Below are 26,114 nucleotides of genomic sequence, written 5' to 3'. Positions count from 1 at the left end.
GAGCACGGGGAGCTATGAAGGTGGCAATGCAAACCTCAAATTTAGAGTAATGACATATATGTCTACATAAAAATATGTCATATAAAAACATAAATATATATAAATATATCATATAAAATGATTTCATCCTTAAAGAAAACACACTAAAATGTGGAATAAAAGGGGGGGCAAAAATATGGAAACAACTTACATAAAAACTATATATATATCCATGTGTACATAAATATCGTGTATCCGCATGTGCTCCTATATGCTAATTTCGGCATATAGTAGTGAAAAATGATAAAAATATTATTATTATAAAATTCGGGCGATGAGAAATATATATATATGGATAATGAAACATGTAAAACATGAATACATATATATACATATATAAACATACAAAAACGCATAAATGTATAAAAATATAAAAATATAAAAATTGATGTTAGGTTAAATTAATAACGAAAATTAATAAAAGAGGTCCGTAAGTTCATTGAGGCCATGGGGTTTCAAAGTATCAAGTTTATGAATCCAGAATGTTTCTTTTTTACTAAGTAGTTCCATTCTGTTGGGTGTATCCGGTGGAATTTGTTCAATGGGGGTGATCTTAAAGCACATTGCTTTATTATGAAACACGGCACAATGCCTTGACAGGCCATGCAACATGAACCCTATCTTGACATTATGCCTGTGAGAATTCAACCTACAGTGTAAGGGCTGGCAAGTCCTCCCCACATATTGTTTGCCGCAAATACAATCTATCACATAGATAACATAATTGGACTGGCAGGATAAATGGTCCTTAATGGGAAAATTCTCAGTTCCTTTAAACGAACTGAAGGATGACCTGTTGTGACAGATGCTTCTGCAGCATAGGCAGTTCTTTGTATTACATCTGAAGGATCCCGAAGGGGAAATAACAATTTCCTCATTCTGTACTTTTTTCAGTCTACTTGGAGCAATGATGTTTTTTATAGTCGGGGCTCTCCTAAAAGTAATACCAGGATGGATTGGCAGAACTTTTTTGAGGATGGGGTCATTCAGAAGTACCGCCCAGTGATTACAGAGAATCTTTTTGATATTGAGGTTGTCGCTGCTAAAGGTGGTGATAAAGTTAAAAGCGAAAAAACTCGCTGGCTGATCTCTGGAATCTGGCATTTTATCCAATTGCAGGGATTTTTTGGAAGCGAGTAGATCATTCTGTTCAAGCAATTTGGTGGTATTATAAGCTTTATTCAGTAAATAGTTGGGATATTTCTTTTCAAGAAAGCGGTTTCTCAAGATATCTACTTGGGCTTTAAACTCTAACCCAGAGGTGCAATTTCTCCTTATCCTCTTATACTGGTTTACGGGTATATTCTGCAGCCATTTATTATAATGTTCACTGCTGTAATCAATATAGCTGTTGGCATCAACCTGCTTGAAAAAAGTTTTTGTACATATTTTCTTGTCCTGATGGTAGATAGTCAGATCCAAGAAATTAATCATGTTCTCATCAATAGTAGGTGCAAACTCTAAACCCCATACGTTATTTTTCAAGGAGCTCAGAAATAGGTCAATATCACCGAGCTCCTTATCCCATATAAGGAACAAGTCGTCTATAAATCTTTTATAGACGACTATGCCTTTAACGAAGTCACCATCCTGTATATGTAGAATTTCAAACAGTCCCATGAAGAGGTTTGCATAAGAGCAAGCTGCTTTGGACCCCATCGCCGTACCAAGCCGCTGATGGTATAGCTGCTCAGAGAAGGTGAAATAATTATTTTTCAATATAAAATCCATAGCCTCTATAAGGAAATCTTTCTGTAAGGCAGGGAACCTATCATCATCTTTGAGAAAATATGCAAAGCTAAAAAGCCCCAAATCATGGGCTATATTAGAATATAAAGAGGCCACATCTACAGTGACAAATAAGTAAGAGCACTTCCAGGGTATGTCCCTAATGATGTCTATGAGATGTGAGGAATCCCTAAGGTGGCTACTAAGCTTCAGAACTTGCGGTTGCATTAGCTGATCGACGTATGCCGCTAAATTTGCTGTCAAAGAGTTGATGCCCGAAATTATGGGGCGACCTGGGGGATGCCAACAGCTATATTGATTACAGCAGTGAACATTATAATAAATGGCTGCAGAATATACCCGTAAACCAGTATAAGAGGATAAGGAGAAATTGCACCTCTGGGTTAGAGTTTAAAGCCCAAGTAGATATCTTGAGAAACCGCTTTCTTGAAAAGAAATATCCCAACTATTTACTGAATAAAGCTTATAATACCACCAAATTGCTTGAACAGAATGATCTACTCGCTTCCAAAAAATCCCTGCAATTGGATAAAATGCCAGATTCCAGAGATCAGCCAGCGAGTTTTTTCGCTTTTAACTTTATCACCACCTTTAGCAGCGACAACCTCAATATCAAAAAGATTCTCTGTAATCACTGGGCGGTACTTCTGAATGACCCCATCCTCAAAAAAGTTCTGCCAATCCATCCTGGTATTACTTTTAGGAGAGCCCCGACTATAAAAAACATCATTGCTCCAAGTAGACTGAAAAAAGTACAGAATGAGGAAATTGTTATTTCCCCTTCGGGATCCTTCAGATGTAATACAAAGAACTGCCTATGCTGCAGAAGCATCTGTCACAACAGGTCATCCTTCAGTTCGTTTAAAGGAACTGAGAATTTTCCCATTAAGGACCATTTATCCTGCCAGTCCAATTATGTTATCTATGTGATAGATTGTATTTGCGGCAAACAATATGTGGGGAGGACTTGCCAGCCCTTACACTGTAGGTTGAATTCTCACAGGCATAATGTCAAGATAGGGTTCATGTTGCATGGCCTGTCAAGGCATTGTGCCGTGTTTCATAATAAAGCAATGTGCTTTAAGATCACCCCCATTGAACAAATTCCACCGGATACACCCAACAGAATGGAACTACTTAGTAAAAAAGAAACATTCTGGATTCATAAACTTGATACTTTGAAACCCCATGGCCTCAATGAACTTACGGACCTCTTTTATTAATTTTCGTTATTAATTTAACCTAACATCAATTTTTATATTTTTATATTTTTATACATTTATGCGTTTTTGTATGTTTATATATGTATATATATGTATTCATGTTTTACATGTTTCATTATCCATATATATATATTTCTCATCGCCCGAATTTTATAATAATAATAATATTTTTATCATTTTTCACTACTATATGCCGAAATTAGCATATAGGAGCACATGCGGATACACGATATTTATGTACACATGGATATATATATAGTTTTTATGTAAGTTGTTTCCATATTTTTGCCCCCCCTTTTATTCCACATTTTAGTGTGTTTTCTTTAAGGATGAAATCATTTTATATGATATATTTATATATATTTATGTTTTTATATGACATATTTTTATGTAGACATATATGTCATTACTCTAAATTTGAGGTTTGCATTGCCACCTTCATAGCTCCCCGTGCTCATTTTACTATTGTCGGCCACATTTCTGCAGGACATGTCCTACCATTTTATGAACACATCTCAACTGGTTTCCTACAGTTGATTCAATGTAGGACCTTCTCTTCCTCCTCCCCCCCCCTTTTTCCCTATCTTTAGCCTTCGCAGGCATATTTCTTAATCCTTCCCTTTGCTGCGTTTATTTTTTATTTTTTCCTTTTACACATGTGTTTTTTCCTTTTTCCCACGCTCTGTCCGCACATTACCCTTGCGAGCGGGTCCCTGTGATAATGAGCTGGGTCAGCTCACGCATGCTCAGTATCTCTTTTTCCCACGGTCTTGTTTGAACTTTCTTCACCTCGATCTAGATAAGGGTTCTCCACACTTGTTCAACCACAAATAGTCCTGCACCAAATATACTTTATCAGTCGCTTTAATGAATCTAATAAATTAAACCCCTTAAACAATATTTTTATTTAACAGTTATCACTCCTTTTTGAAGAAGAATATGGATATATCAGATACCTTCATGTGTTCACTGTACACTTTTCATATATTTCTTATTAATTCATTTTTATTTATATAAATTCATATTTTTGCAGCTTTTTATGCATGTGTATATTTTTTTGCAGATATACATACATGTGCATATATATATTTTTCACAATTTATTTTCATTAATTTAATGTTATCAATGTATTTTTCCAGCACCTTTGAGACCAATACTGGTTACACCCTCCCTTTTTTTTCCTTTTTTTCCTTTTTTCTCATCCCACAGTTACACCCGCCTTTTTTTTCTCTACTCTGAGAACTCCACGTGGCGATTAGTCACTGGTCTTCTGACGTCATTCCTGTTGCTTGTTCATTACTATATATCTCACTGTGTGCAGCAACATGTGTTATGCTGTTCTTTTTTGCTTTATATTGTCCTGATGAAGAAGGCGGCTGTGCCTTCGAAACGCGTTGACCCGTGCAAATAAAGAAAAGGATTTCATCAAATCCCCTGGAGTTGTGGTTTTTAGCGCAGCATCAAACCCGTTTTTCTCATACATCTTGTGATCTACTTTCCCATCGGGGCTGCAGCTGACCACCATATGCACTTTCTGCCTAAATGCTCGCAGAGGAGTTGTGCCTGTCACAACGGAAACAGGTGAGTACCTGTCTCTTTACATTTTAATCTCTTGTCCACCAGATAAGACCCTATTTTGCGCTTTCTTCCTCCACAGTTTTTTCCTGATATCCATTTCTGTCTTTGGCTTGACCAAAAACCCATATTTGTGGAGCACAGCTGCAGAGGGTCATTACCATCTACACCCATTATCGGTATGGATTACTTTGACAACCGCCTCTCTTCAAGGGAGAGACTCATCCAGCGTACAGTGGGTCAAGCAGAGGCTCCTAACTGTGAGCCTGCCCCCACTTCATCCTTTTCTGAAGAAGACTCAACCAATATGAGGAAACTTTTTCATCGCCTGGAGGACACTTTGAAAGAAGAGCTCCATTTTGGTCTCGACGCGAGATTTCTATCCATCTATATGGAAGAGAGACTTTGTCCAAGAGGGCTCAGGATACAGCATGTCTCCCCGTTTCCTCAAGATCCGGCGTTCACGACTGAATGGGACAAGTTACTAATGGACTGCATGCAAGGTATGCTTTTCTGTTTACACAAAAAAAGGACTAGCATCACTGCAGCATCCATAGACGAAATTACAATAATCCAAAAGGACTTAGTGGCTTTTATCTCACATCCTGACTATAAATTTTTAAATTCAGGTATAAACACCCGCCTGTCTCAAATGGAGCATGATATCATTATCAGGAAGTCCAAAAAACTCCAGAGAGACCGGCAGGATTATACCACTAAAGCCTCTACACATACAGAGGCACTTTCTAACCCTTCTGATAATGACAGAGGTTCCGTTTCTGGGAGGTACAGTTCCACAAATGGGAAAAATTATTTTAATAGTAAATACCGCAAGCCTTCCAAATCACACCCAACCAAGGGATCTGACCCTCACAAAACCATGGTACCCCCCCTTACCTGGTGTCCAAAATCATACTGCTAATATTAAATCATACAAAAAAATTCCAGACACGATTGATCAGTTGGCAGATGAAGTATTTACACGTGTTACTGTTCCCCAGTGTGTTAATACGATCGCATCTTCCCTATCTGTCACCAGCGATGCTAATAGCACCAGTGTTTCGCATGATGACTCCTCTGTTAAAGATCTCAAAGAGACACGAGAACATCTGGCAAGGATCAGATTACAAATTGAAAAGATCAGAAAAGAGAGAGATCTTTGATCTGCAATGTGCTAATAAATCAGAGCAGAATAACTTGGACACTCAAAGTAATGAATTTACTGATTTATTAAACTTCTCCACTTATGAAGATTTACCATCATCACCGGGGATGCCAGATATATCGGGTGTACAGAGCTTTCCAGCCCTTTCATCTCAAAATCCCCCTACCAATAAAATTGTAACCATTGATAACACGCTGAAAATCTCACCACTGGTTCCTTTTTTACCCCCAGCCAGAACCAACAAGGAGAGTCTTATAACGGATTTCCTCATTCCAAAATCTGTAACAACAAAAAAACGAAAAAACACACTAGAGGAGTCCGAGCAGGATGCCGGCTCCAGCAAAAAAGAGATCAGGCTAATTTAAAATTAAAACTAAAACCTACAGAAACCACCAATAATATTTTCAATCTCTCTAGTTATTATCTGGATGAATGGGAAACCTCAGTATTACGCAAGGGACTTTCTTTTTGTCCCTCCCAAAGATCGAAAGATTTTGAAGTGTTTTTAGATGTACAAAATTATATCAGAAAATTGACATTGAAAAGACATTTTTTATTAAATAGTAATTTTTTGCCAATTTCCAATGCTGATGTATCCACCCCGCAGGTAGATCCCCCATTTTTCCACGCCAGTGTAAAACCCAAATCTAGGTTTTACCCGACGAGCAGTAAAGGGCACCACATTAAAACCTTTAGCGATTTGGTTCTGACTGACCTTAAAAAACTCATGAACACAAAAAAAGTGTTACAGCACAATCTGAATAAAAGAGAGAGACTAGCACTAAAAAATCTGAAGGAAAATAAAGACATTGTAATTAGATCTGCCGACAAAGGGGGGGGCATAGTCATCCAGGACAGGGGTGACTATGTCAAGGAAGCGCTAAGGATATTATCCGATCCCACCTAATATCATATTGTTGAATGGGATGATTATGAGCATGCGGTATTAGCATATAAAAACCTGATACAGAGGGCTATTGATAAAAATATACTGGATTCATCTGAGAAAAAATTCCTGCAGAATAATAATCATAATGTAGCATTTTTTTATCATCTACCCAAACTGCATAAAAACCCCTGTAATCCCCCAGGTCGCCCCATAATTTCGGGCATCAACTCTTTGACAGCAAATTTAGCGGCATACGTCGATCAGCTAATGCAACCGCAAGTTCTGAAGCTTAGTAGCCACCTTAGGGATTCCTCACATCTCATAGACATCATTAGGGACATACCCTGGAAGTGCTCTTACTTATTTGTCACTGTAGATGTGGCCTCTTTATATTCTAATATAGCCCATGATTTGGGGCTTTTTAGCTTTGCATATTTTCTCAAAGATGATGATAGGTTCCCTGCCTTACAGAAAGATTTCCTTATAGAGGCTATGGATTTTATATTGAAAAATAATTATTTCACCTTCTCTGAGCAGCTATACCATCAGCGGCTTGGTACGGCGATGGGGTCCAAAGCAGCTTGCTCTTATGCAAACCTCTTCATGGGACTGTTTGAAATTCTACATATACAGGATGGTGACTTCGTTAAAGGCATAGTCGTCTATAAAAGATTTATAGACGACTTGTTCCTTATATGGGATAAGGAGCTCGGTGATATTGACCTATTTCTGAGCTCCTTGAAAAATAACGTATGGGGTTTAGAGTTTGCACCTACTATTGATGAGAACATGATTAATTTCTTGGATCTGACTATCTACCATCAGGACAAGAAAATATGTACAAAAACTTTTTTCAAGCAGGTTGATGCCAACAGCTATATTGATTACAGCAGTGAACATTATAATAAATGGCTGCAGAATATACCCGTAAACCAGTATAAGAGGATAAGGAGAAATTGCACCTCTGGGTTAGAGTTTAAAGCCCAAGTAGATATCTTGAGAAACCGCTTTCTTGAAAAGAAATATCCCAACTATTTACTGAATAAAGCTTATAATACCACCAAATTGCTTGAACAGAATGATCTACTCGCTTCCAAAAAATCCCTGCAATTGGATAAAATGCCAGATTCCAGAGATCAGCCAGCGAGTTTTTTCGCTTTTAACTTTATCACCACCTTTAGCAGCGACAACCTCAATATCAAAAAGATTCTCTGTAATCACTGGGCGGTACTTCTGAATGACCCCATCCTCAAAAAAGTTCTGCCAATCCATCCTGGTATTACTTTTAGGAGAGCCCCGACTATAAAAAACATCATTGCTCCAAGTAGACTGAAAAAAGTACAGAATGAGGAAATTGTTATTTCCCCTTCGGGATCCTTCAGATGTAATACAAAGAACTGCCTATGCTGCAGAAGCATCTGTCACAACAGGTCATCCTTCAGTTCGTTTAAAGGAACTGAGAATTTTCCCATTAAGGACCATTTATCCTGCCAGTCCAATTATGTTATCTATGTGATAGATTGTATTTGCGGCAAACAATATGTGGGGAGGACTTGCCAGCCCTTACACTGTAGGTTGAATTCTCACAGGCATAATGTCAAGATAGGGTTCATGTTGCATGGCCTGTCAAGGCATTGTGCCGTGTTTCATAATAAAGCAATGTGCTTTAAGATCACCCCCATTGAACAAATTCCACCGGATACACCCAACAGAATGGAACTACTTAGTAAAAAAGAAACATTCTGGATTCATAAACTTGATACTTTGAAACCCCATGGCCTCAATGAACTTACGGACCTCTTTTATTAATTTTCGTTATTAATTTAACCTAACATCAATTTTTATATTTTTATATTTTTATACATTTATGCGTTTTTGTATGTTTATATATGTATATATATGTATTCATGTTTTACATGTTTCATTATCCATATATATATATTTCTCATCGCCCGAATTTTATAATAATAATAATATTTTTATCATTTTTCACTACTATATGCCGAAATTAGCATATAGGAGCACATGCGGATACACGATATTTATGTACACATGGATATATATATAGTTTTTATGTAAGTTGTTTCCATATTTTTGCCCCCCCTTTTATTCCACATTTTAGTGTGTTTTCTTTAAGGATGAAATCATTTTATATGATATATTTATATATATTTATGTTTTTATATGACATATTTTTATGTAGACATATATGTCATTACTCTAAATTTGAGGTTTGCATTGCCACCTTCATAGCTCCCCGTGCTCATTTTACTATTGTCGGCCACATTTCTGCAGGACATGTCCTACCATTTTATGAACACATCTCAACTGGTTTCCTACAGTTGATTCAATGTAGGACCTTCTCTTCCTCCTCCCCCCCCCCTTTTTCCCTATCTTTAGCCTTCGCAGGCATATTTCTTAATCCTTCCCTTTGCTGCGTTTATTTTTTATTTTTTCCTTTTACACATGTGTTTTTTCCTTTTTCCCACGCTCTGTCCGCACATTACCCTTGCGAGCGGGTCCCTGTGATAATGAGCTGGGTCAGCTCACGCATGCTCAGTATCTCTTTTTCCCACGGTCTTGTTTGAACTTTCTTCACCTCGATCTAGATAAGGGTTCTCCACACTTGTTCAACCACAAATAGTCCTGCACCAAATATACTTTATCAGTCGCTTTAATGAATCTAATAAATTAAACCCCTTAAACAATATTTTTATTTAACAGTTATCACTCCTTTTTGAAGAAGAATATGGATATATCAGATACCTTCATGTGTTCACTGTACACTTTTCATATATTTCTTATTAATTCATTTTTATTTATATAAATTCATATTTTTGCAGCTTTTTATGCATGTGTATATTTTTTTGCAGATATACATACATGTGCATATATATATTTTTCACAATTTATTTTCATTAATTTAATGTTATCAATGTATTTTTCTAGCACCTTTGAGACCAATACTGGTTACACCCTCCCTTTTTTTTCCTTTTTTTCCTTTTTTCTCATCTCACAGTTACACCCGCCTTTTTTTTCTCTACTCTGAGAACTCCACGTGGCGATTAGTCACTGGTCTTCTGACGTCATTCCTGTTGCTTGTTCATTACTATATATCTCACTGTGTGCAGCAACATGTGTTATGCTGTTCTTTTTTGCTTTATATTGTCCTGATGAAGAAGGCGGCTGTGCCTTCGAAACGCGTTGACCCGTGCAAATAAAGAAAAGGATTTCATCAAATCCCCTGGAGTTGTGGTTTTTAGCGCAGCATCAAACCCGTTTTTCTCATACATCTTGTGATCTACTTTCCCATCGGGGCTGCAGCTGACCACCATATGCACTTTCTGCCTAAATGCTCGCAGAGGAGTTGTGCCTGTCACAACGGAAACAGGTGAGTACCTGTCTCTTTACATTTTAATCTCTTGTCCACCAGATAAGACCCTATTTTGCGCTTTCTTCCTCCACAGTTTTTTCCTGATACTACGTCTTGAGGAAAGAAGGTTTAATCATAATCACAGACGAGGATTCTTTACTGTACGAGCAGTGAGACTATGGAACTCTCTGCCGCATGATGTTGTAATGAGTGATTCACTACTAACATTTAAGCAGAGCCTGGACGCCTTTCTTGAAAAATTTAATATTACCAGTTATGTATATTAGATTTTATGACAGGGTATTGATCCAGGGAACCAGTCTGATTGCCGGATGTGGAGTCAGGAAGGAAATTTTTTCCCCATTGGAACTTGTTTGCCACATTGGGGTTTTTTGCCTTTCTCTGGATCAACATGTTAGGCTACGGGTTGAACTAGATGGACTTAGAGTCTCCCTTCAACCTTAAAAACTATGATACTATGATACTCCTCCTATTATCCTCCTCTCCCCCCAGGACTACTCCTCCTATTAGACTCCTCTCCCCCCAGGACTACTCCCCCTATTATACTCCTCTCCCCCCAGGACTACTCCCCCTATTATACTCCTCACCTCCAGGACTACTCCTCCTATTATCCTCCTCTCCCCCCCAGGACTACTCCTCCTATAATCTTCCTCTCCCCCCAGGACTATTCCTCCTATTATCCTCCTCTCCCCCCAGGACTTTTCCTACTATTATACGCCTCTCCCTCCAGGACTACTCCTCCAACACACACACACACACACACAAAGTGCACAAAACATACCTCCCCCCAAAACACACACACACACAATGCTGCAGACACACAGCGCTTCACAAACACAACACACACAACGCAACACACAGCACCACACACACACACAATGCTGCAGACACACTGCGCCCTACAAACAACACAACACAACACACACAACGCAACACACATACAACACCACTCTCACACACCCCCACCCAGACAACACCCAGAACATTTGCAGCGCCCTACACAAACACTGGCAACTACAGACATCTATATATATAACAAAAATCATACAGTAACTACACAATAAATTCTAGAATACCCGATGCGTTAGAATCGGGCCACCTTCTAGTTATTATAATATATAATAATACCTACTACATATTGGGATAGGATCATGGAGATGGGGAACCTCCTGCAGTGCAACCTCTGTGCTGCAGTTTGGAATCATTCACATTGCCGAAGATTTACATATTACAACGCCTTAAAGTATTCACATCCCGTAAATTTTTCCACATTTTTTTCATGTTACACCCATATACTTATATGGATTTTATGTAATGTACCAACACAAAGCAGCAAATATTTGTGAAGTATAAATGAAATGACTCATAGTTTTTCTAAATATTTTAAAAATTATAAATCTGAAAATTACAACATGCTTTTATTTTAATCCCCTGTAGTCTGATAGCCTTAAAAAAAATCCTGAGTGATCAATTGCCTCTAGAAGTCACCAAATTAGTAACTTGTAAAGTGTGTAATTTATTCTTAGCATAACTACAGCTGTTCTGTGAAAGCCTCAGAGGTTTGTGTAAAAACATTAGGGATCAAACAGCATCCAGGTCAAGGATAAAGTTGTGGATAGAAGTAAAGCAGGGTATGACGATCAGCATATGACACATAATAACACGGCTGTACACAAATATTTCAAAAATCGAATCCCATTAGCTAAAAAAACGACGTGCAAAAATATTAAACCACGAAAATCTTTTTCTTCCTAATTAAAAATGCTTCACTGCTGTGTGTGTGTGTGTGTGTGTGTGTGTGTGTGTGTGTGTGTGTAATATATTATACAATTAGGTCCAGGACTATTGGACAGTGACCGAATCTTTGTGATTTGGACTCTGCATTCCACTATTTTTGATTTATAATGAAACCACTGAGATGCACTTGAAGTGTATGCTTTCAGGTTTAATTAAAAGGGGTTGATCAAAAATATCCTGAGAAACATTCAGGAATTGCAACCATTTTTATACATAGTCTTCTCATTCCAGAGGCTCAAAAATAAGTGGAGAAATGTACTTTTCAATAAATAAGATGTTCATTTTTAGTACTTTATAGAGATTCCTTTGTAGACCATGACTGCCTCCTGAAGTCTGGAAGCCATGGATGTCACTAAACAGTGGGTTTCCTCCTTTGTGATTCTTTGCCAGGCCTTTATAGCAGCTGACCATTGTTTGTTTGTGGGTCTGTCTGCCTTAAGTTGTCTTAAAGATAACCAACCATCAGGATTTTCATATATAAAATAAGGCCAGTACTATGCTGGCGCTAGGATGCTGAATGTAAGCATACCTTTTCTTCTGAGATTGGATGTTTTATTAGAAATATGTGCAAGTAAAGCACTGCTATTTGAAAGCAGCTACAGAAAATAATATGAGGTGGGGGGTTTTGCTGTCTATTTCTGCCCCTGCCTGCTGACTGGCCTCTGTAGATGCTAGACTGTATGGGCTCCTTCCAGGTATGAGTCATTTCTGTCATGTGGGGCATGTTAAAAATGCAGCCCATACAGTCTAACACCTACCAAGGCCAGACAGGTGTAGGAATAGATATCAAAACCCGACCCACCTATTAGATATTCTGTAGCTGCTATCAATCAAATAGCAGTACATTTCTGTAACTTTACTTTCACATATTTCTGAAATAAAACTCCAATATAAAAAATACAAATCCAATTTTTGATTCAGCAGTATAGCACTGGCTTTACGTTCTATAAGAAAATCCTGCTGGTTGGTTCTCTTTTTAAGCGTGTAAAATGCAGTTCGATGAGCTTGAGATTTGGTGATTGACTTGGCCATTGCAGAATATTTTACTTTGCCTTAAAAAAACTTCTGGGATGCTTTTGGAATATATTTTGGGCCATTGACCGTCTGTACTATGTAGCGCCAACTAATCTATCTTGCTATATTTAGCTGAATCTGAGCAGAAGGTACAGCCCTGTACATTTCAGTATTAATCTGGCTGCTTCTATATTCAGTCATATATTCATTCAGTCATCAATAAACACTAGTGACCCAGTGCCAGTGGAAGCCATGCATGCTCATGCCATCACACTGCTTCCACCATGTTTTAAGGCTTTTTCAGACGTCCGTGCAACACAGTCTGTGCACACACCAGAATGCCTGGACTGACTTCAGCTCTCCCGACCAGAATGTGATAGCATCAATTATTTCTAATGAGGCTGTCACGCTCAGGTCAGGAGACCCCCCAGCCTGTCTGTTGCATTGCGGTCTTTGCACAGACTGGGTATGGGTCTCCTGTGCCGAGCACCTCATAGAAATATATGAAGCTGTCACACTGGTCGGTAGAGCCGTGGCCAATCCTGCATTTTGATGTGTACACAGACATCTGAAAGAACCTTTACAGAGGATATGGTGTGATCATGAGCCGTTCCAAGCCTTCTCCATACTTTCTTTGTCCCATCATTCAGGTTAATCTTAGTTTCATCTGTTGAAAGACTGCTTTTCCAGAACTGGGCTGGCTTTTTTAGATGTCCTTTAGCAAGGTCTAATCTGTGCTTTCTAATTTTTTTTGTCCAATAATTTTTATTGGTTTTTAACATATATAGTCAAACGTAGTTTCTTAGTATTCAAGATCTTAAGTGTCCATATCTTGTTTCTCACATTGCAAACTTTATGATCACAATATATAATAAACTCCCAACTACCTTCCCCCAGACATACAGGAAGCACCTCTATACTTCTTGTGCACACCACACTTTTTCCTTTTCCTTTTGCCTTGTTAACTCTTTATATGTTTTTGAAAATTTAGTTTGCAACTAAAGCTTATATTACAGCTTAACCGGTGTCCCTCCCTCCTTTCCCATCAACATTTAGATCAATTATTTTCAGGTTCCCCAATGATCTCCCATATCTTCCAATATACAGGAACTGGTCTGTTCAAAAGGTTTCATAATTAACCGAAGCTCTTCTTTTGTATAGTATTTGACTAGAAAGCGTTTCCACTTTGTCATGAGAACTTTTGTACTCTTTTTTTTTTTTCCTTATTACGCTCTGCTTCCAGCCATTCAAAGTAAAACTAAGCTTTCATTTATAGCTTTCTGACTTGGTATGGAATCACTCAACCAGTTCTGTAATAGGCTTCTTTTGGCTATTATACAAACTAAGTGAAACGATGGAGTTAATGTTTCCCCCCTTTTTTGTTGTGTGGCTCCATCTCCCTTTCAGTATGATATGCTATATTCCCAGTGCCCATATTCTCCATCATATGTTTTAGATCTTTCCAAAATCCTTGTATTTTAGGGCAGCTACTGAGACCGTGTAGTAAATCTGACTCTCTTAAGTTTCCATTTTGGACATTATCAGATGATCCCTCCCACCATTTGTTTAGCCCAAGATCTGAATGTTTGCTCTGTGTCCATTTTCCCTAGGATATCTTTTTGACTTCTGTATATTGTGAATATATTCTGTGTGGCTGCTCTGTCAAATAATAAATTATCCATTACATTTTTTTCTCGTTTCTTCCCTTATGTTTATCAAATGGGACATAATCGTTCCTTTAATTTGTCAAAACTGCAGGAATTGTTGGCCACTTAGCTTAAATTTTGATACAATCTCCGCCCTACTCAACCTCCTATTTTTTTCTGTATGTTCTGCATGACTAGCTACCTTGTGGATCCCTGTCGCCTTGCATTCCTGGAAAAGTTTATTCTCTGCTATTTGGCGAAACGCTGGATTTCCCCATTTGAGTAAATCTTTCTTAATTCTCCATTATAATTTCAATCTTCTCCCACGTTTCTTCCATGTGGCTATTGTGTCTCGATATACTATTTGATTTTTTAATTTTGTTAGGCATTAAGCTTTGTGGCATGTGTAGTAAAGTGACTGAATTCCACAGGCATGCATATAATTTTTTCAGGGTTGTGTCATAAAACCCTTTAGTGTCCTTAAACCAGTCCACCATGTGGTGACCAATACTCCCTAGATTATAACCTTTTATGTCAGACAAGTTAACCCCCTCCTCCTCTCTAGACACCATCAGTGTGCTCAGTTTTATATGTGGTCTTTGGTACCTCCAGATAAATTTCGGAATAGCGGAGTATGTTTTCCTCACGTACACATGTTTTAGGAGAACAGGAATGGTCTATAATGGGTATGTGAGTTTTGAAGTACTCATCGTTTTTAAGAAATGAATTCTGCCTAATAGACTCAAAAGCAGGTTTTTCCATCTTTCTAATTCCTGTTAGATTTCGAAATGACTGGAAGGAAATTTAAATTATATAACTATTCCGGCTTTCTACCCAACTTGATCCCCAGATATGTGTTTTGGCTACTGGAATACCGTTTATTTCTTTTCTTACCATACTACTTCTATTTTTATCTGTTAAATAGAGAATTTCACATTTGCTTTTATTTGGCGTAAAGAACGAAAACGTACCAAAGTTCTCCAAGAGATCCAAGACCTCTGGCAGATCTCTGTCCCAGGGCTGTGGAGTCGGAGCTTATTTTGGTGGAGTCGGTATAAAATGCACCGACTCCGACTCCTAAAATATATAATAAATTGGGGACAGTAGTGCAATGCAGAATGTGCTGAATATTTTACTAAATAATAACACTTAGTATAATGCTTATATTTAAGTGAAAAATGTATTGTAGTACAATGTGAACATCAGACATTTAATCATTTTTATGATACAAAAATCAAGATATTTAGATAGAACACAAAATATATTTATTGGGATTCAACTTTAGAACACAAAAAACTAATACATTGTAAATATGTAATATTTATATATATATACACACATACACACACACAAGATATATATGTAATCTACTGTATATTAGTGTATTACATATTTACAATTTATTACAGTTTGTGTTCTAAAGTTGTATTCCAATAAATATATTTTATGCTCTATCCAAATATCTTGATTATTGTATCATAAAAATTATTAAATGTCTGATGTTCACATACACATGTTCATGTATTACAATAAATTTTTCACCTAACTATAAGCAATATATGTAGGAGTCGGAGTTGGAGTTGGAGTCGGTGCAAGAGAAATTGAGGAGTCGGAGTCGAAGGTTTGTTTACCGACTCCACAGCCCTGCTCTGTCCACCTCCGCCATGTGGAGTATTATGTCGTCTGCAGAATATGAGACCCTAAGCTTCATGCCCCCTATTGGTTTCCTTTCAATTCTGGCCTTTCTATTTTAAGGCTGATCGATTGTTTGCACCTTGTGGTGAACCCCCTGTATTTGCTCTCATGAAGTCTTTTTTATGCAAGACTTAGATTCTGAAACACCTTCCTGGAGAGTGTTTTTCACATGGCTGGATCTTGAGAAGGGGTTTTTCTTCACCGTTGAAAGGATTCTTCCATCATCTTACTGTTGTCTTCCATGGACATTTAGGCTTTTTTGGAATTCGCAAACTCCAGTGTGTTTTTGTTTTTTTTTGTTGTTTTTTTTTTACCAGAACGTACCAGACTGTTGTTTTGGCCACTCCTGACATTTCTTCTATTTCGGTGATGGCGTTGTTCTTGTTTTCAACCTAATAATTGTCTGTCTGTTTCTCTTCTATTGAGAGCTTTGACCGCATGTTGTGGGTTTACAGCAACTGCTTTCAAATTCTAATACCACACCTAAAATTAGCTCCGGACCTTTTACCTGCCTAATTAATGATGGATTAGCGATACAAAAACCCATGCAGCCCATTAAAATGCTTTTGAGGTAATTGTCCAATTACTTTTGTTCTGTTGAAATAGAGGGAGCTACATTTTCAAGAGCTTTAATTCCTAAACCCTTAAGCAGGCTTTACAGACTGCGATATATGTCCCGATATCGCTAGTGTGGGTACCCGCCCCCATCTGTTGTGCGACACGGGCAAATCGCTGCCCGTGCTGCACAACATCGCCCAGACCCGTCACACAAACTTACCTGCCGGCGACGTCGCTGTGACCGGCATACCGCCTCCTTTCTAAGGGGGCGGTCCATGCGGCGTCACAGTGACGTCACTGAGCGGCCGCCCAATAGAAGCGGAGGGGCGGAGATGAGCGGGACGTAACATCCCGCCCACCTCCTTCCTTCCGCATTGTGGCCGGGAGGCAGGTAAGGAGAGGTTCCTCGTTCCTGCGGTGTCACACGGAGCGATGTGTGCTGCCGCAGGATCGAGGAACAACCTTGTTACTGCTGCAGTAACGATTTTTGAGAATGGACCCCCATGTCACCGATGAGCGATTTTGCACGTTTTTGCAACGATGCAAAATCGCTCATAGGTGTCACACGCAACGGCATCGCTAATGCGGCCGGATGTGCGTCACCAATTCCGTGACCCCAACGAGTTCGCATTAGCGATGTCGTAGCGTGTAAAGCCCCCTTTATTCCAATTAGAATGTGAATACCCTCAAATTAAAGCTGGGAGTCTGCACTTAAAACCCATATTGATTATATTACTATATCTTGTATGCTTTCATAAACAGGTAAAATGCAAAAACTTGTATCACTGTCTAAACATTTCTAGACCTAACTACTGTATTTTTCAGTTTATAAGACGCGCCCCAAATTTTGAGGGGGAAAAAAATGTAGAAAACAAAAATGGGGTCAGTCTTACAATCCGTTGGTGTCTTACCAGAGGGGTCACAGGAGGCAGGGGCGGTGCTGGAGCAGGTCGATGCTGCTTGCGAGTGTCCCAGAAGCTGCGAGGTAGGCAACTTCCAGAAACTTGCGGGCTTCAAAGAAATGGCGCCTGGAGTCGGTGCATGTGCAAATTGAGCTATTGGCTCAATGACAAGCTGAAAATTCATCTGTGCATGTGCCACCTCCAGGCACCATTTCCTTAAGTCTGCTGCTGGGAGATCAATGGGCTGGAGTCAGCACACATATGCAGATGAGATCTTGAGCCGAAAGATCCTACTGCGCACATGCCGAATCCGGGCGCCATTATTTGAAGCCCGCACCGCTGACAACTTCAGGATGCCCCTGCCTCACTGCTTGCAGCACAGCAGTCCGCAGAACGGCATTTCCGCAGACCCCAGCACAGCGCCCTGCAACCCACAGCAAGTGCATCTTATAATCCAAAAAATACGGTATATATAAAAATATATAAATCTATAAAATATACCAACCTGAACCTTAAAATTCAGCATGACCCCTGAAACTAATTATTCACCCCTCTTGTTTATGATCAGGTTTTATGTAATTTTTTAGTTGTTTTGAATTTTAATGTTCCATTATAACTTTTCTCTTTTCAGATTTTTAGTATTCTTTCTTTTTCTGTGAATATAAATAATGGAAAATCCAGCTTGAGTAAAGAGGAGGCGATGTATAGATACCTGACAGTTCAACCAGAGACCTCAAGTTATAGGCAAGTTCTCTTGTGTTCTTTTACATTTATTGTAAAACACCTTTTATGTTTGTGTTACCCATATTTTATTCACATTGGAATTTTAAGGGCTTGAAAACATTACAGCAAAATAGAAGTCCTAAAGCTGTCCAAAATTTATAGCAGCTGGTATTTTCTAATACATAGTTAATAGTAATTGGTGTTGTTAGATAATGCTTTTAACCTGCAACTATAGTAGCAATCTGCAGGTTGATAGCGTTAGACAGTGTCTTGCTGAAAGTGCGGCTCTTGGAGGAAAAAAAAATAACTTTATTCTTCCAGGGAAGTGCCACTTTGTCATGGGCTATGCCAGTGCGGCTACAGTCACCTTTCATTATAGTGCCAGGGTGTGCTTCAGCCATGACTCATAGTGCTGTAAGCAGTGACTGTAACCGCAACAGCACGCCTCCGAGACTGAAAGCCGGTGGCTCCCGGGAGGAAAAAAAGTTTATTTTCTCACGGGAGCCTCACTTTCAGTAAGGCTAGTTTCACACTTGCGTTGGACGGCTTCCGTAGCATTGTGTTGTGTGACGGATGCAACAGATGCTTTGCATATAGTGGCACAACGGATGCTACGGATCGTACAAAACAACGGAAAACTTTTTTTTTTTCTTCTTTACAGTTTTACCGGTAGCAGACTATTGTGAACAATCAGCTGATCGCTCTCAATAGCCGGCAGCCGGTCACTCAGCACTTGCCGGCGGCCAGGCATGCCGACGGGCGGGCGCTCAGTTGAGCACTGTCACTTGTCGGCGGCCGGGCATGCGGGCGGGCGCTCAGTTGAGCACTGTCACTTGCCGGCGGCCGTGCATGCGGGCGGGCGCTCAGCTGAGTGCTCTCACATGCCGGCGGGCGGGCGCACAGCTGAGCGCTCTCACATGCCGGCGGGTGGGCGCACAGCTGAGCGCTCTCACTTGCCGTCGGCCGGGCATGCCGGCGGGCGGGCGCTCAGCTGAACGATCGGCCACCGCGAGACAAAATAAAGTTTGTGAGTTAAAAAAGAAAAAAAAAAAAAGAGCATGCGCAGTGAAATCCTGAGGATTCCGCTGCTCAAAAAAACGTTACATGCTGCGTTCCTCCCGCTGGGCGGAAGCAACGGAGCGTCGCCCAGCGGAAGCAACGCAGGTCCTTTTGGCACAATCCGTCATCCATACAAGTCTATGGGAAACAGCGGAATCCGTTGTTTTCCAAAAGGGCGGATTGTAACTGAAGGAAAACAAGTGTGAAAGTACCCTAAGGTGGTTGGGCATTTTACTAACACTTGAAGTGTAAGGCCGCAATTTCCTGGTAACATGATAGCATGTGACCGGCGCTTGTCGCGCTGCCATTGTCCTGTATACACTTTACTGGCGTGCACCGAATCCAGCAAACCGGCGAAAAGCCGGATGCGTGAAACTAGCCTTAGTAGTATCATGCATCATGACAGGTTCCCTTTAGGCTAGGTTCACATTTCCGTTAAAATGTATCAGTCACAATCCGCGGCTATGGTAAACAACGGCATCCGTTTAGCGGATTCCGTTGTGTCCCATAGACTTGTATTAGCGGCGGATTGCGACTGATGACCTTGCGTTGCATCCGCTGCGCCGCGGTCAGTCGTTTTTTGACTGACCGCCGGGCAGGAGCAACGCAGAATGTAACATTTTTCTGGCCGTCAAAATTAACGCGCCGCGTAGGAATCCGTCGCCTTTCTCAAGCTTGTAATGGATGTCTATGGTGCTGGATTCCGTCATGCTCTACTGAGCATGCCCAGCATGTTTGGCACACCCACTGGGCTGTCCCAAACACAAACGGATCATGACTGATCCGTCAAAAAACGGACGCATAGCGGATGTTAGGCTCAGTTCACACTTCCGTTGTTTTGCATCAGTCACAATCCGTCGCCTAGAGGAATTACGGTATCCTGCAAAATATTTTGCAGGAATCCTGTTTTTCCCCATAGACTTCTATTAGTGACGGATTGTGACTGATGATGCTGCGTTGCATCCGCTGCATCGCGGTCAGTCGTTTTTTAACTGACCGCCGGGCGGGAGCAACGCAGCCTGTAACGTTTTTTGAGCAGCGCGATCCGTAGGATTTTGCTGCGCATGCTCTCTCTGGCTCCCTGCCCCCGTAACCAGGATAAACATCGGGTAACCAAGCAATGCGCTTTGGTTAGTTACCCGATATTTACAGTGGTTACGGGTGCAGGGAGCCCGCGCTAAGTGGTGAATGCTGGTAACCAAGATAAATATCGGGTAACCAAGCAAAAAGTGCTTTGCTTTTAGTTACCCGATATTTACCCTGGATACAGTGTGCAAGGAGGCCGACACTTCACCACTCGGCTCCGCCCCCTCCCGCACTCCGCATGTGTATACACACACACTCACTTGTCCCCAGCCCTGCAGTCCCTGCGGCAGTGACGTCCTCAGCTCTACGGCCCCGCTCAGCTTCGCCCCCTCGCGCCCCCCCCACACTCCACATGTACACACACACACGCACACACACACACACACACAAACACAAACGCACACTCACCTGTCCCCAGCCATGCAGACCGCGGCACTGACGTTCTCAGCTCCGCCCCCCGAACTCCGCCCCCCGCACACAACGGAGTCCGACAATGAAGTTCTTTTCTTTGTCATCCGTTGTACAACGCATCAGTCACATGCGTCAAGCAACGCATGTGTCTGATGCAAAACAACGGAAATGTGAACTTAGCCTAACGGATGCAACGGATCAGTTTTGTCACAGGGTTCCTGTGAAAGGATTCCTGTGAAAAACACATCCGTTGTGTCAGTTGACATCTAAAAAACAACTGATCCGTTGCTGACGGACCTGACTGATTTAAAACAACGGAAGTGTGAACCTAGCTTTAGCTATGTATTATAAAACATCGATCTACTACGGACACTTTAAAGAGAACTTTTCAGCACAGTTGACAAGTTAAACTGGCTAACTTTATGAAAACAGGATTGATATTCTAATTTCCCTTTCATCTTAAGGTCGCTTTACACGCTACGACATCGCTAATGCGATGTCGTTGAGGTCACGGAATTTGTGACGCACATCCGGCCGCAATAGCGATGTCGTTGTGTGTGACATCTATGAGTGATTTTGAATCGTCGCAAAAACGTTCAAAATCGCTCATCGGTGACATGGGGGTCCCTTCTCAAATATCGCTGCTGCAGCGTGTACGATGTAGTTCCTCGCTCCTGCGGCAGCACACATCGCTCCGTGTGACGCCGCAGGAACGAGGAACCTCACCTTACCTGCCGCCGCCCGCAATGCGGAAGGAAAAAGGTGGGCGGGATGCTACGTCCCGCTCATCTCCGCCCCTCCGCTTTGATTGGGCGGCCGCTTAGTGACGTCGCTGTGACGCCGCACGGACCGCCTCCTTAGAAAGGAGACGGTTCGCCGGTCACAGCGACGTCGCAGAGCAGGTAAGTAGTCTGACGGGTCCGGGCGATGTTGTGCGCCACGGGCAGCGATTTGCTCGTGTTGCACAACCGATGGGGGTGGGTACCCACGGTAGCGATATCGGTACCGATATCGCAGCGTGTAAAGTGGCCTTAAGGGGGAGTTAGCTGATATTCAACCTCTGTGAGGTTTTTACTTCTTTCCCAATGTGATGTTGCCCAATCATAAGGTGGCATTATACAGGGTGAAAAAAAACCAAAACAACAAACACCTTCAGAGAAGGTCAGAACCATTTTTTTCACTGTTATCTGGTGAGATTGAAATGTATAACCTGATCAGTGAGGTCACCTGGTGAGGAGATCTGTGCTGTGTCATAAAACACTCTGGATCTATCCCAGGCTTTGGGGATTAAAGGGGTTGTTCCACAAATAGAGTTCATTTTAAGCAATAGATCTTGGAATAATAATAAGTTTCGCAATTGGATGTGTTTAAAATAATGTTCTTGTGCTGAGATAATCTTATATGTTTCCTGCTATGTACTGTGTAATGACAGTGTCTGACCGAGCATGGAACATAATCTGATCATACCGCATCTCTAGGGCCGGAAGGAAGTAAAAAAGTAATCGGGGTTCTTTGGATCACTAAAATAAATCTCAGATACCGGTGATAATTAGTTTGCCGGGTGAGCCCAATAAAAGGAATACTGGATGTTCCACAATATTAGGCAGGCCACAGTTTTCAAGTAACATGGGAAAGAAAAAGGATCTCTCTGCTGCCGAAAAGCATCAAATAGTGCAATGCCTTGGACAAGGGATGAAAACATTAGAAATTTCACGAAAACTTAAGCGTGATCATCGCACTGTGAAGAGATTTGTGGCTGATTCAGAGCACATACGTGTTTGTGCTGATAAAGGCAGAATGAGGAAGGTTTCTGCCAGACAAGTCCATTGCATTAAGAGAGCAGCTGCTAAAAAGCCATTACAAACCAGCAAACAGATATTTGAAGCTGCTGGTGCCTCTGGAGTCCTTTGAACCTCAAGGTGTAGGATCCTTTAAAGGCTTGCTGTGGTGCATAAACCTACTATTTGGCTACTCCTAACCAGTGCTCACAAGCAGAAACTGTTGCAGTGGGCCAGACATACATGAAGACTAATTTTCAAACAGTTTTGTTCACTGATGAGTGTCGAGCAATCCTGGATGGTCCAGATGGATGGAGTAGTGAATGGTTGGTGGATGGCCACCATGTCCCAACAAGGCTGCGACGTCAGCAAGGAGGTGGAGGAGTCAGGTTTTGGGTTGGAATCATGGGGAAACATCTGGTAATCCCCTTTAGGGTTCCTGCAGGTGCGAAAATGACCTCTGCAAAGTATATAGAGTTTCTGACTGACAAGTTTCTTCCATGGTACAAAAAGCAGAAACGTGTCTTAAGGAGCAAAATCATCCTCATGCATGACAATGCACCATCTCATGCTGCAAAGAATACCTCTGTGTCATTGGCTGCTATGGGCATAAAAGGAGATAAACTTCTGGTGTGGCCACCATCTTCCCCTGACCTCAACCCTATAGAGAACCTTTGGAGTATCATCAAGCAAAAGATCTATGAGGGTGTAAGGCAGGTCACATCGAAACTTCAGCTGTGGAGGCTATTCTGACATCATGCAAAGAAATTCAAGCAGAAACTCTCCAAACACAAGTTCAATGGATGCAAGAATTGTGAAGGTAATATCAAAGAAGGGTTCCTATGTTATCATGTAACTTGGCCAGTTAGGATGTTTTGGATTGAAATAGCTTTTTATTTCAGTGAATGTGACCTCCTAATGCTGCAAATTCCACAAATGAGCATTTTCAGTTCTTTAAAATATATAAAATGTTTAGAAACTCTACTGTGCTTAATAATTTGGAACAGTGCATTTTGAGTTTTTTTAATTTTGAAGATTATATTGTTATCATTGGGGAGGTTTCTTCAATAGAATTAGATGTATACTCTAACGGGGGATGACTTTTATTAGACTGATTGTCATTTGCACTGGCCATTTAGGAAAATCGGAGAAAAATATAATTTTCATAATAATTTGGAACATGGTGTATTGGTAAAAATCAACTTCAAGATGAACTTTGTGGGAAAACCTTTTTAATGCCTGGGATAAATGCAGATCGGTGTATGTGACAAAAGCTCTTCACAACATCAACTTCATGCTGCTCTCTTCTCCAAGCGATGTCTGTTCATTACTCAGGAAAGCTGAAGCTTTGGAGCACTGATGAAGGTGATCGTGCAAGCTGCGTTTATCACACACTGTTCTGAATCTATGCCAGTTATCAATGCATTAATCCACAATACCCAGGATAGTTCCAGAGCATTGTATGTAATGACATTAAGACAGCGCTCCTCCTCTTCTAGCCAATCACCGAGCTCAGGGGCTCGCGAGGTCTTCATCAACAGAGCTGCTGATCTCCTTGTTCTGGTCCAGCAGTGTTGTGTGCTGTTTTTATGATGTCACCACTGCAGCCAAAACAGAGACTGGAGAGAGGGGCAAACAGTCAGCACTAGCCCCGGGGAGAATGAGTACTCAATCATACTCTACCCTCACTGCATGTATCCTCACCCATTCCCTGTAGACTGTGAGCCCTCGTGGGCAGGATCCTCTTTCCTCCTATGCCAGTCTGTGCCTTTTATTGTTTGATTATTGTACTTGTCTACGTATGCCCCTTTTTACATGCAAAGTGCCATAGAATAAATGGCGCTAGAATAGTAATAATACTGTTTAATAATAATAATAATAATGTTATTTTACATGTATAAAGGCATTTGGGGACACCTGGAGACCCCTTTTAATGTTGATACTGTATTTTACTGTAGATTCCAAAGGTTTTGTGTGCTTGTATCAGCTTATTTGAAATATATTTTCAATACATTTGGATATTCTAGAAATTTAGCAGCTTTGCCCTTTTAAAAATCAAACCATAATTGCTTTTAAGTTAACTTTTAAATTGAATATGCCTTTTTAACAACACATAAAATCTGTTTGTTTTTACACTCACTGAAAACTTTGCTTTGATAGTAAAAACCTTAGCGAAATAGTGTCAAGTAGTCTGTATCCACTTTGATGGAACAGTATGTGCTTAACGCCAATATTAAATTACACCCCTAGGTGGCAATATTACCTTCTGAATATTCTAATTACAGATTGACTCTGACTTTTTACATTTGGAAAGGCTATGTGCATAGTTCCTTAGTCTATTGCAGATCGTATGTGTACTTGTAATCATCCACATATGCCAGAATGTCTTTAAAATTTAGAAACCGTGCTTTGTGTATTATATTGTGTTTGTGTGTAATTCCTTATTGAGATATGTATGTATGCTTGTGTATGGAGGAGTGCATTAGGGTATGTGCGCACGTTGCTTTTTACCTGCTTTTTTGCTGCTTTTTCTTCTGCGCTGTTTAATGCCAAAATGGATGTGTTCTTCTATTCAAGCAAAGTCTATGGGAATTTGGGTTTCTTGTTCACACTATGTTGTTCAAAATGCTGCCTTTTTGTGGCAGAACTTTGGTCAAAAACTCAGCTTTGCAGTGCAAAACCCAAATGGCAAAAACAATTGACATGTTGCTTCTTTGAAAAGCTGAGTTTTTGACAAAAGTTCTGCCACAAAAAGGCAGCATTTTGAACAACATAGTGTGAACAAGAAACCCAAATTCCCATAGACTTTGCTTGAATAGAAGAACACATCCATTTTGGCATTAAACAGCGCAGAAGAAAAAGCAGCAAAAAAGCAGGTAAAAAGCAGGTAAAAAGCAACGTGCGCACATACCCTAATTGTGACGCCCATTCTCAGCCACCAAAAAACTAAATAGTAGGGTGGCTAGACCCCTCGATTAAAGTCAGCGATTGGAAGGCCAAGTGGTGGTCGCTCAGCTCTTTTACATAACTCCCAAAGACTTGAGATGTGGATTTGAATCGGTGAACTGAATACCTGGTATCCTATTGATTTTGTTGCAATGCTTCAGACTCACTTTATCAGGCATTTGTGGCATATTCTATAAAAAGTTGTAATTGTTTGATTTGAACAGCTTAGCCAACACGTAATGTAGAATTAAAGGTGTATGTGTATGTATGTGTGTGTGTATATATATATATATATATATATATATATATATATATATATATATATATATATATAAATATGTGTATATATATATATATATATTTAGTGTGTTTATTTATAATATATTTAATCATTTAAATTCGTTTTACCCCTTCAGTCCCGGGCGATTTTCAGTTTTCCATATTAGGTTCTTACTTCCCTTCTTC

The 26,114-nt window shown here is 40.3% G+C and overlaps 1 protein-coding gene across 1 annotated transcript in view; it reads left to right on the top strand.

Moving 5' to 3' along the window:
• ASZ1 (ankyrin repeat, SAM and basic leucine zipper domain containing 1) overlaps positions 1–26,114 on the top strand; it is a 222,246-nt gene that overhangs the window by 144,967 nt on the left and 51,165 nt on the right. Inside the window, exon 7 of the mRNA XM_075342520.1 lies at positions 18,278–18,390. Coding sequence (XP_075198635.1) covers positions 18,278–18,390 — 113 coding nt within the window. The remainder of the gene's footprint in view (positions 1–18,277; positions 18,391–26,114) is intronic.

Source organism: Anomaloglossus baeobatrachus, chromosome 4 (assembly GCF_048569485.1).
Source record: "Anomaloglossus baeobatrachus isolate aAnoBae1 chromosome 4, aAnoBae1.hap1, whole genome shotgun sequence".
In the NCBI taxonomy this organism is placed as follows: Eukaryota; Metazoa; Chordata; class Amphibia; order Anura; family Aromobatidae; genus Anomaloglossus; species Anomaloglossus baeobatrachus.
The sequence above is the reverse complement of the archived record's forward strand: the minus strand, read 5'-3'. Positions and strand labels throughout refer to the sequence as shown.